Genomic DNA, 16,376 nt, shown 5'->3' on the forward strand with positions numbered 1-16,376 from the left:
ACCTGAATGGGGATGGGCCATATTATCCGGACTATTAAGAGAACTTAAGATCTTAGGAGCTCTACTTCTTGAAAAAGAAATTTTTAATTTAAAGTTGAAGTGTCAATGAATTTTTCCAATATTGCCTCAGATTTTAGCATATTATAGAAGGTATAGTGATTAACAGCATACCAAAAAAAATCCTTATCTACATTTGATGCTGTCTCCACTTTGCTGCCCAAGTTTCTTTCCCATTCTGCTTCATTTTTTTCACAGAATGTCATCCTTGGTTCCATTTGTTGAATTTGATCTGCCATACTTCTTGAAGCTTTTGATGGTCCTCTCAGATGAGGTCCCATTCCCTGCCCATGCTCTTCATTTCCATAATAAGCCCGCTGGGGGTTCTGGATTTTCCAGATAGTGTGAACACATAATGGTCAGTATTCATTTCATGATGATTGCTGTTGAAAGGCTTGTTCACAGCATTTTCTGGAATGTATTTACAATGGGGAACGCATTCCTTTGGGTTTGAATGCATGTCAGTTCATTATTCAAACTTTTTTCCCCACATACATTAGTTAGACATTCAAGAACACCAGCATGTTTTTATTTTTGCAAGAATTAATTATTTCCCCATGTAATTTGCAACAAGTCTTTCTTAAACTCACTATCATACCAAATGGCATTTTTTCTTTGGATTTGATTTGCTTCATAGGAGACCATAAGAAAGCTTCATGACTGCTCAGGGCATTGCAGGCCAAACAGCATGAGTGTTGTCCTTTTTCATTTCTGACATATGTCCGATTAATAGTCGCTTTGTTTTGTTTTGTTTTGTTTTACTTTGTTTCAGTTCTCATTAATACAGGTGAAGGGTTAAAAATCAAATCAAATCACCTTCTAGCCAATTTAACACGGGAATCACTTTTATTCCATATAGCTTTGAAAAAGATCAGCTTTTCACCGACTTAGCTTTAAAAGGCTAAACTGGTATAGTAATTCCATATAAAATCAGTGCACAGTAAGTCCCCCTTGACATCCTTGATAAGTTCTTGGAACTGCGGCAAAACAGTGTTCATCTAATGAAACCAATTTTACCCTAGGCTCATTGATACAAACAAGAGTTCCTACGGCATCTCATAAAGGTTATAACAAAGTGATGTTATTCGAGGACCTGCTTTATTTGGTATCAAGCTTTTCTGTTTTTGAATGAGGTTGCTAACATTCTCTATCTTTCTCCAGTATCTTTGTAGTAACTTAATAAGATTATTAGCTTGGTAATTGGTGTTCTTTCTATAATCTTGTTTTTTATTCTTTCCGAAAGCTCAAAACTTGACAAACTTTGTATCTTCAAGATAGCCACACTTAGGCCCAGGGAAAGGTTGTCTTTGACAGTTAATTTTATAACCAAATTCCCTATAGTGTTTCTTTCTCCTCAACACATACTTTCAATAGAAAAACAGTTTACCTTTTGACTACCATTATTTTACACTTTTCAATATAACTATTTCACAGTCTCATTCATATTTAATAGACTTTTAGTTTTGACCTTTTTATAAGCTGTTCTTTTCTTCCTATTTGCTGTAGTTCATGCATTCCTCCCGTGTACATACTCTCCTGTTTCTTCAAAGACAGCCTAGGATTCTCGGCATCAGAATTGGGGCCAGGGGCCTCTAACAGACTATCTAGAAAGGAGTGAGAGGTCCCTCCCTGCTCACGCGCTTTTAATTACTCATCCTTCTCGGTAGTTTAGGTTTTGAAGCATTGCTCCAGGAGGTGGGGGTAGCCCCTGGTAAAACGTGCGTCACATTTTTGTTACGAAGGGTCTGGCAAAATATAAAAAGAAACATCACCTTTGTCCTCCATAATTTATGGTACAAAATGACAGTGCCAGATTAGGGGTAGAGATGTGCTGAGAATCAGATGCTGCGTGTTAGGAATATAAGAAAAGCGACCCAAGGATGAATACTTAGAGAAGGAGTCTTGGTTTGCATAGATTTACGATCTCTGAGCTTCGTGTGAAGGTGATGGGATGTAAAACATTAAAAAGCAGAAGCTGTATGAAGTCTTCAGTGCTGGAGCTTTGGAGAGAGATGGACTTGAGGCCCGCCTGTTACTAATCATGGGACCTGGGGCAAGTTACTTGTTAAGTTCATTTTTTTCTCATTTGTTAAATGGTACTATCTTTAACAAATAAGAAAACACGGACTTTTTATTATTACAATCTCTGGCATTTACAAAACATTCAGTAATGGTAGCTTTTACTTTTAGCACACCTATGGGCTGAATTAAAAAAAGAAACAGAAATGAGTCCACGGCGATGTCATCAGGGTTTTGAGAGAGTGTGACAATCAGGAGGACCCCAAGATCAGGAAGAAGTGATAGTCTCAAAGGAATGAGCGTAAGACAAGGATTTGTTGTGTGAGTCTATAGCATTTATGCAGATAGCGCCCAAGGAACAGAGTCAGTACAGGATTTACCCGATCATAAGGGAAAAGGCAAGTGTAGAGTCCAAAGAGCAAGAAAAAGGGTTTTACCAGGAGGCTAAAGAAAATTGCTCAGCTAAATTGTGAAGGATGGATTAAGGTGAAATCTGCAAGAAATGCCAGTAAATACCAAAAAAGGGGAATATAGTGGAGAGACCATGAACTATATGGAAAGTGACATTGGAAGAGTTTGGGATAGGTTGGCTGTTTTGAACACGTTCCAAGCTAAAGGTATAAATCTTTGTAATATGCAAGGCAGCTTCACCAGAGCAACTGTCTTTTCTCTGTACTTTGTGTCAGTTGATCACAAGGAATGTGAGAGGTGTTTTTTGAGTTCCTATATCCAAGCATTATGTTGGACATTGGTAATGTCACTGTAATCTAAATAGATGCAGTTCCTTTTTTTCCTTCAAATTTTTTATAGTCAGATGGACCATCCTGGAGAGGTGGATGGGAGGAGCGATGATAGGAGACACGGGGTGAAGTGTGATTTCCAGTGGCATAAACCAGGATGGAGGACCCTCTTCTGCTTTACCCACACCCCTAGTCTGTGACAAGGCAGCAGGCACTAAAGCCAGTGGCAGAGAGAGGGTGTGCTGAGTTAGAAGTCCACTTTCTGGGGATACAGTCAGATTGACTAACCAATAACACGGGCCCTACAATGAATCTGAATCCCCAGAGTTTACTCCTCCACTCATGGGCACCACCCCCCCCCCCGGCTCCAAAAACATGACCCTGACACTGAAAGACTTACATTTTAACATATTTTTCTCTTAAAAGATAAAACTAAAAAGCACTGTAAATGTGAACTAATAGAATACATCCTTCGGTTTTGCTTTAAGATTTTTGCTTTCTTTTTTTCCTTAACAATTGGAAATAATTATTTTCTTACTAGCTGTCCCCTGACTTTTAATATAAAATCTTATTTTGCAAGATAAATGCTACCCCATTCGTACAGAATACCTAACCTAAATTTGTACACGAACCTGAACCTGATGATGGACAGATGACACAGAATTATCATAGAGAGTAATCATACTGGATGTTAATATAAAGTATTGTGAGCACTTCATGACGCTTAAGAATTTTTTTTTTTTTAATCGATTTCTCTTTCTAGGCAGAATGGCTAATGCAGATCTGGTGAAGTATGGTTTGGCTGATGTGGTAGAAAATCCTGGTATCATCACTGATATAGGGATGAAGGCAGTCAACGAAGTGTTTTCCTGTATCAAATATCTGGCAATTTACAATTGCCCCCATCTACATAACCCATACAATTGGATCTCAGGTACTATAGGCTTAAGTACTGCTGCATTTTACGTTGAGATGATGTGTATCTTTTGTGTGTGTGCTATGAATTGCATCCTAATATAAAATGTAGATATTTTATGTGGATTATTATTCAAGTTCTGGGAACTTTTGATAACCATGTTGGAAGTATATTCAGTGCCTCTTTGAACTCCTGAAATTTTCTGCCGAAAAATTTACACTGTCCAGGTTATGGATTCAAGTGTCCTGATCTTTATAGACACTTCCTTGGGCCAGGCACTTACAATGAAAGTTACAAATCATTGCCTGGGATATTATAGTTGTTTTCTTTGAATCACCTTCAAATGACACATCTGAAAGGACAGAGTGAGTATATATATTTAAAAAATACTTCTAAGTGACATATTAAACATGAACTTATAGTGAAATTTTCTACCACTATAAAATCCTAGGCTTTTTCAGACCTCTCTTCCCCTCCCCACCTGATCTCCTGTATATACAAGTGTGACTTCTGCCCTTGTTATTTTTCCTATGGGTGGAGTTCATTTTCCTCCCTAAGAGAGTAAATACTATTTGTTTCTTTAAAGGCCCTTCTTAAATACCTAAATTCCCAAACTTTTAAGTAAATTCAGAACTAGAGAATTTTCATTGTGACGTCCTCTTTAACCAAACCAAGACCCCCTTCACTGACACCTGCAGAGCAGCCGCCTCTGCCGTCTGCGTTGTCTCCCACGGATACTGTAGTTCTCACAAAGCCCGTCCCAGGCCTGTTTTGGAGCTCGGGGGCCTCTGCTGACATCACTCATTAGAATGGCCATGTCTCACCCACCAGAAGGGAAATTGTCTCCCTGGGCCAACTGCAGCAAGTTCCTGGGAAATACGAACTTTGGGTTGTAGCAGGCATAGATCACTTTTGAAAAAATAACATTTATTGGGTTTTTGATTTGTTTGTTTTCTTAAATACAGAAGAGTATAAAGAAGAACACAAAAAAAATGGCCTATAATCCTATCACTCAGAATTCCTGTTAACACTTAAAAACTAAAAGTAATACATGCATTTGATAAACAATATCAAACAGTACAGAAAGGTACAAAATGAAAAGTCTCCTCTTCTCAAAGGTAACCACCATCAACAGTTTCTTATATATTCTTCTGGACAGATTATTTTGTGCACATTGCAGCCTATGCATATGTAGCATTTAAAAATGATTTATGTATACAAAGGGAGCCTGCTGGGTATACACTGTCCGTCCTGTAGCTTGTCTTTTGTACTAAATGTTTTGGAGAGCTTTGCATATTAATATACAAGCATATTCAGTTCTTCAGTCTTTTAATAGCTTCTTAATGTTCCATTAAATAAACGCACCAGTATTTCTTTAATTAGTGTCCTGTTGAATAGGTATATAGGTTGTAGAGTGGGTTACATTTAAATCAAGGCTGACTTGGTTTCAAGTTAATGATTCCCAAGCTATCTAGTTCTCACAATGAAATTAGGTATGGAAATATCAGTGTACAGTCACGAAGTTTTAGCGATCATGAGATAAGAGAAAAGTTCCTTAAGGAAACAGAATTTAAAAGTGACAGAATTCATCAGTAACGGAGAAAGTGTTAACTTATATTCTCTCTGGCCATTTCGTCAACAGACCACTCACGATGGACTCGACTGGTTGATATCAACTTAGTGCGGTGCCATGCTTTGAAGCTGGACTCCTTTGGTCAGTTTGTTGAATTGTTGCCCAGCCTGGAGTTTATTTCACTGGACCAGATGTTTCGTGAACCACCCAAAGTAAATCACATTTGAGAGAGTTTTTGTTCATTTATTTTGGTACTCAAGGAAGAAAACAACCTACATTATTTTTTTTTCTTTCTAATATAATATGCCTTTACAGTGTTATGATTGGACTTTTTACTGCCAGCCTCAGTGAAGGCATAAAGGTTATAATAATGCATGGCCTCTTGTTTTTGTAAATGAGTATTAAGGGGTTTTCAAAGAAGGGAAAGGAAAAAGTTAAGTGGAAAGCTGTTCCCATTAGTCCTATAAACTGAAAGTAAGGTAAGAGCAAAGGTGGAAATTTGAGCTAAGACAAATTATTACTTGGAGTAATTAGTTCGGAGATTAAATCTATAATCAGGAATCCAAAATATAAATAAGGATTAGGAATTTATTTTGGAAATGTTTTCCTTTGCTGCTATCTTTTTCAGTCAGTTGTATATCCTGGGAAATCTGAGGTTGCCCAATTGTACAAAAGGTTATTTTAAAACAGCTTAACATAAAATTTACACTCTCACCATAATAAAAACTTAATGTGTCAACTAATTATGTTCTGTTTTACCAGTTCTTAATTAACTACATTTCCACTGTTGAAGCAGTGTGACAGAGTGGGGACAGCTCAGGATTTGAGGTCAGATTACTGGGTTTCAGGTCCCAGCTGTCCCACTGACTGGTCATGTGCTGTTGAGCAGATCTCTTCCCAAAGTGCATGTCATCATCTGTAACTCAAGAATAATAGCAGTTTTTCTTGCTTGAAGTGTTGTGAGCCTTAAGTGAAGTCCTGTATGCATATGTAAAAGCACTTCATGAATAAGGTGCTATATAAATAACAGAGATGAAAGGTGCTATAACTAGAGATGCATGAAGGGATATTAACTAATAAGCATGTGGTTCCATCTTGCCTTAGGGCTGTGCTCGAGTTGGTCTGAGTGCAGGCACAGGAATCGGGGTGTCCTCAGCCCTTGTGAGCAACCAGAACTCCAACAACGACAATGACAATAACGCCCAGAATAATGCCAACATCCACGACAATAACCACCATCAGCCAGATGACTCGGATGAGGAGAATGACTTCCGGCAAGACCTCCAGCCAGGAGAGCAGCAGTTTGCAGCCGACGGTAACCCAGACCTTTTGTGAGCTCCAAAATGAAATGATTTTTTCCTTTTGGATTATATTTCTCTGATTCTATTTCTGTTACCCCTGGGCACTGAGGAGATAGTGGTAAAGGGGGTAGACATCCGCTGCCCTCTGGCTTGTGTCCAAGCTGGGAATGTGTAGGACACCGTGAGGGCGTCGTGGGCTGAGTTCTGGGAATACTGACTTGGGGATTGGATTTAATCTTATAAAAAGCCAGCAAAGCCAGGAATTATTTCATTTAGGGTCCTCTTTGAAAAGTGAGCATTTTGTATTGAGAGTAAACTGATTAAAATTTATCAATCTGAAATTGTTCACTGCACTTATCCTCTGGAAAATTATAAATAAAATCACACATTCCCATTCACTGATAGGCACTGATAACTGTAGTGAAAACTTTTTGGTGCAAATAAAACATTTGAAGTGATATTAAAATGTTAAAAAAGTACTTGGTATATTTGTTAATAATCCTTATCACACATTAGCCAAAAATGATACCGCAGCCTCTAGAGAGTAGGAAGAGAAACGTACATACAGTTTGAGCTTGCCTGCCCAATACTTCCTGGTTTAGTCAGCAGATACTACAAGGCTAATTGCTTGTGACTGTAAGGTCTTCCCTTAGCTGGGTCTCACTCCCTCCAAGCAAACAGCTTAGAAGGAGACAAGAGACAAGCAGTTGCCTGATAACAGCCATCCCTGGTAACACCTTCAGGAATGAACTGGGTGCTTTCTCTCAGCTGTGTGCCTCTGCCCTTGCTTTCATCATACAGTGATGGACTTTCTCCAACAAGTGATGCTTTCCTGTCTGTGATTTCGTCGCCTACAGAAGAAGTGGACACTTCTTGTCAATGTTGATATAACGAAGCACGATTACGTGCTCTTCTTCCAGAGTAGGCGTAGTAATCACAGGGCTGTTCATTTCTCAGGGGTGCCCCAGTTTGCCAGCATTGTGCTCATTGTAGAGCTCTCCTGTTTGACTTGGTGTTTCTTTTTGTTTAAGCATTGAATGAGATGGAAGACATGGTGCAAGAAGATGGAGAGGTGGTGGCCGAGAGTGGACATGAGACTCCAGCTCACAGTCAGGCAGTTATTCCTGTGGATGGTGACGAGGAACAAGCAGGTAATCCTGTTACCTCCCGCATTCATGGTTCTGAAACCTACGGCCTGACTCTAATGAAGGCGTTAAAACACTGAATGACTCTTTCTTGTCATCACAGATAGTGATGTGTTGTATGCTTTTACTTACTGAGGCCTGTATTACATTGATGTTCTCCTTGCTGTATGTATCTTACTAAAGTTTGGTTTTGATTTTTTATAACTGCAGCAACAATTCCTCTGTCTGTATTAGCACACACCTGTGTGTGTGTGTGCGTGTGTAAAGAAAGCACTTAGCTTGTTGATGGAAAAATAAATGACCTGATTAAACATTCTGCTTGCCCTCCCTTCATTTTGGTGGAGAGGAAGAGCAGTGGAGAAGTTAACCTGGTTTAGTAAATAGACCAAGATCTAGTCTCTGGTCCAAGGCCCTTAAAATGACCTAATAAAATTCTGCATTTTCCGGGCGGCAAAACTTAATATTCTCTCAAAAGTTTGAATGATATGTTCAGGACCACTCAGCCAAGGATCAAGGAGCAGAACTGAAATTAGAGCTCAAGTTATCTCCCCGCTAGTCTGTCAGAAGGCTACCTTGTCTTTGAATTGAAAACACCTTTAACTACCCTTGTTTGAAGTGTCTTACAGATGCAGTCACTTACTCAACAAATACTTACTGAGTGCCCACTCTGTGCCAGGCATTGTACAGTGTTAACAGGAAAAAGACAGGCCAGGTGCCTTGGAGCTTACATTTTGTTGATGGAACAAATATCAGTCATTCTTCAGCGAGAATTGGGTCATACAAGCTAAAGGTTTACAGTGTGTACTGCCAAGCAGATAACACGTTTTACATAAGTATAAGTAAATAACTGGACTCTAACATGCACATGGCCTTTTATGAACGTGTCTGAACTACATCCAGTGAGATAGACCTGTGCTCAGTTAAAGAATGCAGAGTTCTCACTGGTCCTGTAGATGTCTGAGGTCCTCATTTCCTTTGCCTTCATTTGCACATTTGCAAAATTGGAAAAACAGCCTATTATTTTGGTGATTATTATGACTGTTATTTTGATTATTTTTAGGATGAGTTATGAGACTTTTTCAAATAGTGAAGGTCCTGAAGGGGGATGCCACATGATCTTCTATTTTAATTTGCTTACTAATCATACTTAATGTTTATGTGAAGTTTTAGAGTTAAAGTGCTTTCACAGTACTCATCCAAGTATGTCCGTATTCCATTGAAACGAGTGATCAGGGAGGCTGCATACAGCCAAAGCACCTCTGAGCCTAGATCCCTGGAAACAGCATTTTGAGTGCAAGTCTTTCTTAGGCAAAAAGTAACTGTTAGGTCTGTGCTTTTTGTTTTAGGACCCAGTGGTCTTCAGCGTGTAGTAAAACCAACGCCGATTACTGTTCATGATTCAGAGAGTGATGATGAGGAAGACAGTCTAGAACTCCAAGAAGTCTGGATTCCTAAGAATGGTGCTCGGCGTTACTCTGAGCGTGAAGAAAAAACCGGAGAGCCTGTGCAGTCCAGGGAATTGTCAGGTGAGAGATTGTGTCTTCCTCTGACCTGTTAGAGTCATGAGAACTGACACACTTGGACTTTTTATAATAATGTGTCCCTATCACAGCGTGTGGTGCAGTTAACATCTCCTTACGAAATGTGACAGGAGACGAGAAAGGCAACAGCTCAAGGGAGAGGGGAGTCTGGGTGGTGTTGTCGAGGGCAACTGTAGTACAATTTGGGGCTCAGGGAAGAGAAGACACGAGCATTGTGAATCCATAGCTTTAGGAAGTTGTGGCATCAGGGTCAGGGATTAGCAAGGGGCCTGCGCCTTGGGTAAGGGAAGGCCCCTGGTCATTTAGAGTAGTGAAGACAGATATTCCCCAGTGGCTAACCTGTCCAGCTGTGCTCAGTGAATGTCAGTGGCTATTCTGGGGCTGGAGGGAGCTCTTCCCATCCCGTGTCTCCCTTTAAATTTAGCCAACAGCCTTCTGCCCTTTGCCTCACCAAGAAACTGTAACTGTATCTCTTCATACTTCCTCCTTGTCTTCCCTTCCTTTATGTTTCTCAGAACCATATGCTTACCACTTTGAGCAAAGGATGGGGTTTTTAAAAATTGTCCACTTATTTTTCCTTGGGTACCCTATTCCTTAATGTATTTGAATGTTCAGTACTCATTTTACACTGAACCTGAAATACACACTTCGTATATGGAAAACTCAGTTCTTTAGTGGAATAATTTACTAAGTGTTGACTAATTACTCAGTTCTTATTTTATTCTTCTCAAAAATTTAGATATCTTGACATTGTAGTCGAAAGGAGCTTTTATGGAAAGTAAAATTTAGGAAAAGTAATATGACCAGCTGACTAACCTAATGTTTCCTAGAAAGTTCAGTTTCTGAATTTAGAAGCTAGATCTTCTGTCAGCCAGACAAAACCTTACTTGTTTAAGGATTCCTTTACATATTGGCTGAGCCTTACTGTGCCCCAGGTACTGTGTTAGGTGCATAGATGAGTAAGTTAGATACATAGATGAGTAAGTCATGATCTCTCACTAGGGAACCTCTAGCCTCATTGAAGAGTCAGGTCAGAAATGTGTAATAAATAATGTTACAGGGGATGCACTGCAGTGGTTTTGGGGTGGGGCTGCAGAAGAGATGACAGAGGCCCAAGTCTGAAGGATTGGTAAGAACAGAGACCCCAAGGGAGTAAAGCAGGACTGTGTATAGTGAAAGAAAAGTTTGGGCTGGGATGTAGAATGTATATAGAGGGGGTGCGAATGGAAAGTTAGTTTGCAGTTAGGTTCTGGTGAGCCTTGAAGGCTGAGCTAATGTGTGTGAACCCGGGAGGCACTAGGGAGCCATAGAGAATTTGAGCAGCTGAGTTATGTGGTCACCATTATACTTAGGAAAACTGGTGTACATTGTTTCCTGTTCCAGATTTACTCTTGCCTTTTGTCCAGAATTTGTACTGAAACCTTTTCTTTTCCTCGGGCCATTCTTCTTTTTCTATAAGCAGTAAGTGGAAAAGGCAAGACTCCACTTCGAAAGAGGTACAACTCCCATCAGATGGGCCAGTCGAAGCAGTTTCCCCTCGAGGAAAGCAGCTGTGAGAAAGGCTGTCAGGTCACCAGTGAGCAGATCAAAGCCGATATGAAAGCAGCTAGGGATATTCCTGAAAAGAAAAAAAACAAGGATGTTTATCCCAGCTGCAGCAGCACCACCGCCAGCACAGTGGGAAACTCCAGCTCACACAGCACTGCTTCTCAAAGCCCTGCCTTTGTAAGGACGGTGACCAGCGGCGGCTCTTCCGAGCCTAGCCCTCCAGAAGTGGATGTGTCCAGGCAGTGTGTCTGCTCCCCCGCTGGGTCAGAGGACTCTGAGGCCATGGAGGAGGGAGATGCAGAGAGTTCTGTCTGCCCCAGATGCTGCTGTCACAGGCCCCAGGAACCCCAAAGGAGAACTAGCAGGTGTTCTGATGAGGAACGTCCTTCAACCAGCCGAGCCTGTGTTGTGAATGGCCCGGATGGTACGAGATCCGCCTTTTCCTTTAGGACTCTGCCACAAGGGGGGTCTTCAGGCCCAGCACATGATGAGAGGACTAATGGGAGTGGCTCTGGGGCTACAGGTGAGGACAGGAGGGGGAGCTCCCAGCCTGAGAGCTGTGACGTGCAGTCTAATGAAGACTACCCTCGGAGGCCCCTAACAAGGGCCAGGAGCAGACTGTCCCATGTACCGCTGGTATCTGAGTCAGGTATGACAATGCTGCCAGGCTTAGCAACTGCAGGATAGGACTGGAGACGGGCATGAACTCATTCCATAAGCTTTCTTAGGTAAAGCCAGATTGGCAGACTGAATTCGGTGTTGGGGTTCTGTGGTCATACAGATTTGGAGCTAATTTTCAGCAGTGGTGGGGGGAGGGTATGGAAAATATCTGACGCAGGAAAACTCAGAAAGTTAAGTTTCTAAGAAAAATATAACTGTATATTGATCCTAACTACACTGCTGATTCTCATGTTGTAAGTCCCAATAGATAAACTCTGCTCCCATCCCACACTTAGGGAAGTCGTAACTGTTAGTGAAGTTTTAAACCTTAGCCAAAAGATACGGGCCTGAAGTTGCTGGGGTGGGGGGAACATGTCCTATGGGGATCCCCCTCTATCTGCCTCTGCAGTACTTAGTAATTTTTTCTGAAGTCTAGTTTTGCGTCCAGTTAGGTTTGCCAGGAGATAAGCCGGTAAGTATCTAGCTTAGCTGAGAATTATTTTGGTGACGATATACTGAAAAAAAAAAAAAAAATTGTGTGTGTGTGTGTGTGTGTGTGTGTATAAAATTTCATTAATAATATTATAATGTGTATGCCAAGGCATTGGGTAGGGTGGGGATGAACACATTTCTTAATCATAATTCTGTTTATATATCTGACCTTATTTTTAAGTCATCTCTTCTGCCTGTAAGTCATGTATACCTGTCAGTGAATAATAATATATTTTAACTTTATCCAAGTCTCCCTCACTTTTAAAATCTTAAAATCAGACCCCAGAACAGAGTCCATACTTTTTATATGTTAATAGATGATCGAATCATGTGGAGTTAAACAAAAATAAGCTTTCATAAGATAAACACAAGAACTTAAGTATGTGCTAATTGTAGTAGCATAAACTTACGAGTTTTATTTAAAGATCCATTATGTTTTGCAAACACTAGTCCTGACGTATGATGAAAATACTTTTTCTAGCTTGAATTTTAAATGTTTTATGATAATTTTTATACATAACCTAAAATTTACCGTTTTTAAACATTTTGAAGTGTCCATTTCAGTGGCTTTAAGTATCTTCTCATTGTCGAGCAACCATTACTACCATCCATCTGAATTTTTTCATCGTCCCAAACTGAAACTGTACCCATTAAACAGAAACTCCCTAGTGTGACACCTTTCGTTGCAGGTTTTTTTCACGTTTGTAATGTCAGGTGTATGTGTTTACCTTTACGAATTTTTTCCTTTACTTCTATGCTGTGGAAGGCCTTCCCTGCACCTGGTTCAGTTAATTGTTCATATCTTCTCATTCTTTTATTTACTTGTTTATTTGATTTTAATTCCTTATTTTAATCTGTGCTAATTAACTTGATATTTTTGTTTTTATTTCAAATTGTCACCAAGTTGTCTCAATACTATTTATTGACATCCATTCTTATATCATTATTTTAAAATGCTCTTTTACCATGTGCATTGTGTTCTGTTCCAGTGCCCTTTCCTCTTTCATTATTCTTTGTCAAAATGTCCTTGGCTAGTCATACATTTATCATTTATTTTTACAGTTGTATGTTGTAATAACTTGGTCAAGCTCTAAAAACAAATCTTTGTTTTTGTTTGGAATTCTATTACATTGATCAACTGGAAAGATTACTGTCGTTTTTGCAGCATTGAGTCTTCCTATTTAGAGACTATTTTGTCTCCAATTTGTCTTATGTCTCTTGGTAAAGTTTTATGGTGGTTACTGTTTTGGGGATTTTGCTTTGTTTTGTTTTTGTTTTTAACATAGATCTTTCATATTAACCATAAGGGGCTGTGATTTCTTTTTTGCCTGTGTTCTACTATCCCCTTTTCTATTTCCTTCTGACTTGTTTCGTGACTAGTACTTTTTCTTAGGTAAAATAGTTCCCTAGAATTTTTTTTTTTAATCTCATGTAGTGCTTTTTACTTTTTTGGGTGTATTACATCCATTACCTTGTAATTTTACTTTTCAGTTTGAGAAGACTTCTAATGTATGTAGCTAATGTGTCTATAGTAGGTAAATTATTTCCTAATATTTATTAAACAGTCCATATACTTTCAGTGACCACTTTTCTGGAGAGGTGTCAAAGTGCTGATTTTAATATTTTCCAGATCTCTTTTAGGAAGAAGAATAAGTTATTTGGGTGGCTTTCAACTTGTTATTTTTAATCTAGCATGTTTTTAATATCTATTCACCATCCTGCTTTAAAAATTTTGAGGAGAAAAGTCCAAACTAATAAAGGAACAGACTTCATTGAGTGTTAGGGATTTTTTAAAATCACTTTAAAGAAAACGTCTGAGGTTTTTATTAGTTTTTAATTTATGGCCTTGTGTTAAAACCATGTTAGAAGCTAATATAGTTATTCGTCTTGTGAATTCCTTTTTTGGGAATATATGCCTGTAAGTTCTTTTTATCGTCACTGTATAATACTTTATAAAATAAATATCACAAAAATAACTAGTTGGATTGTCAAAGAATAGCATTTAAGATTAATATGGTATGGTTCTCATAAATACTAACCTCCTTCCCTGACACCCAAGACTGGATTGGTCTTCTGTTCTGTGTTTCTGTAGCATCTTCTAATGTTAACCACACTATGTTGTAATTCCGTGTTTTGCTGTCTGTCTCTCTACTAGACTATGAGCTGCATAATGGCAGGGTCAGTGTCTGCTTGTTCGCCATTATAGTCCCAGCTTAGCACAATATCTTACTACATGGTATGGGGCTCAGTAATTGTGAACTTTTAATTGTAAGTGGTAGGAACCATCATTTGAGGTATATTGATGCCGGCGGGTATATGAAATCACTAAGAATTGTCCCTAGAAAGATTAATTGTTCCTAAACAAGGAGGGAGGCAGAAGAAAATAATAAACAGGATGAACTCTTGTTTTCATTTTACATTGGGAAGTCCTTGGTTTTTAAGGTTATCGAAATGTAAAGTGTGACTTCGTTTTATAACTTTTCTTAGAAAACATAAACTGCCAATTTGGGTCCTCTGGAGAGCAGGAAATTTAACTTTGAACCCCATATTCTGATGAATTAAGGGGAGAGAGCAGTCCAGCAAAGGGAAAAGTTTGAAAATCGGATCATAAAGAGAATGCTAAGTAGAAGATTCTTGTTCGAACTCTGTCATAAAGGAATGGAAACAGACCTGCTTTTTTTTGTATGTTTGTTTTCATTTTTGTGAAATGGGGAGAGGGAGCCAGGGCCTTTTTATTTGTTGTAACGAGTGTGTGCATTTTGTCTGTTACGTGAAATGTGCTGCCTTTTGAAGATTCTTTGTCAATGAAGATACTGGATTCTGCACAAAGTTCCTTCAGGAGAATACTGTGAAGGGAGGCCTTCAGTGGGTTACCTAGATCAATGGTTTTCATGTTTTTCCAGAACTCCAGGGTGTTGCTTGGGTTCCCAGTCCTTGGAGGAAGATTGATGAGTAGAACTCTTGGGTTCTTTCTTAGTCTTCAACCGAAGTAGCTCCTTTCTATTTCTATTGTTTTGCATAGTAAGGTTTCACAAAGACTTCAAATAGTGGAGGAAAGGTTCTGGTGTATAAAAAAGTACTTGGACTAGATCTCTAGAGTTCCCATCTAATCCCAACCTTTGGGAATTTGCAGTATTTGCATCTTTCTTCCCTCTTTCTTAATAATCTTTCATGTTTGAAGTTAGAGAATTACCAAGTGGGAAGAGCAGTATAGCGGGATTTAATTCATGAACGGCAATCTTATTTCATCCAATATAAGCTTTGCTACAGAATGATTATGAAAAATGAGGACAGTGACTTCTACTGTCTTGTCTTAGAATATATATGTGCTTAAGTTTTAGAGATGAATTTAGAACTTGTATATAAGTCATATTTGCTTTTATAATTAATCTGTAATGTTTCAGAACAATACTAAAAAGTGAGTTAGCGCCTTACTGACTAGGGTTTGGCAGATAAAAGATGGCAGGTTTTCTAGCGTAGTGACTGGCACCAGATTGCCTGGTTCTGACTCCTGGTTCTACCATTTACACCTTTGGAAGCTGTGTTACCCTCCCATGTGTCAGTCTCCTAACTTGTAAAATGAGGAGAATAATAAATCTATCTCAGAAGGGCCTTTAGAATGATTAAATTAGTTTAATACAAGTGAAACCTTTAGAAAAGTGCCTGATACACAGTAAGCGCTCAGTAAATATTTGCTATTATTGTTATTCCACTTATGTATTTCTGCTGCATTCATTCATTATTCAATTCATTCAGTGAATGTTGAGTGCCATTCATTTCAATAAATGTTCATTTTAGCTCACTGCTGGTGGTTGACATTGGTACAAAAATGAAATAAGATGGTGTTGTTGCCTTCGAGGAGCTTTTAGTTTAAATGGAGAAACAGAGCAAGTATACAGGGAATTAGAAAGCCATATACGAGGTGTGGGGATCCAAGTGATTTGTTAGAGCAGGTGGCATTTGAGATGGTCTTTTCAGGGATGCGTAGCATTTCAAAAAGTGAAGTTAGGAAAGGTGTTCTGGGCAAAAGGAGCTAGAATGATTAATGGCTTCCAAGGCTTTGGCAGTGGGAGATGACTAGGATATGGTATGGAATAAAACTGAGGACAGACGGGGCTAAAGCATAGCTCCAAAAGTCAGGTACTGAAATGAGTTCATTAAGCAGTCATTGATAATTTAAAGCTGTTTAGCAGGAAATTGGTGAGTTTCATCCATCAATAGTATTGAGGTTGGGTTGAGTGACTAGAGATTGGGATGTTAATTAGGTTGTTGGAATGGCCCAGGGATAACAAGGGATATTATGTTTGATGTAGAGATACTTGAGGTATAGTGGAGGGTGATCTTGCTTTGGAACAGTCATTGGGAAATAGGGGTCTGACTGGAT

The 16,376-nt window shown here is 39.1% G+C and overlaps 1 protein-coding gene across 5 annotated transcripts in view; it reads left to right on the forward strand.

Annotated features, from left to right (window-relative positions):
* Positions 1-16,376, forward strand: part of FBXO38 (F-box protein 38) — a 46,688-nt gene that overhangs the window by 20,976 nt on the left and 9,336 nt on the right. For 3 of the 5 annotated variants that reach the window (XM_019734360.2, XM_019734361.2, XM_074313735.1), the window contains 6 exons: positions 3,580-3,750; positions 5,375-5,517; positions 6,410-6,620; positions 7,638-7,757; positions 9,098-9,277; positions 10,755-11,489. In XM_019734360.2, coding sequence (XP_019589919.1) covers positions 3,580-3,750; positions 5,375-5,517; positions 6,410-6,620; positions 7,638-7,757; positions 9,098-9,277; positions 10,755-11,489 — 1,560 coding nt within the window. The remainder of the gene's footprint in view (positions 1-3,579; positions 3,751-5,374; positions 5,518-6,409; positions 6,621-7,637; positions 7,758-9,097; positions 9,278-10,754; positions 11,490-16,376) is intronic. The other 2 variants (XM_019734362.2, XM_019734363.2) reach the window with 2 other exon arrangements.

Source organism: Rhinolophus sinicus, linkage group LG10 (genome assembly GCF_036562045.2).
Source record: "Rhinolophus sinicus isolate RSC01 linkage group LG10, ASM3656204v1, whole genome shotgun sequence".
Taxonomy (NCBI): domain Eukaryota; kingdom Metazoa; phylum Chordata; class Mammalia; order Chiroptera; family Rhinolophidae; genus Rhinolophus; species Rhinolophus sinicus.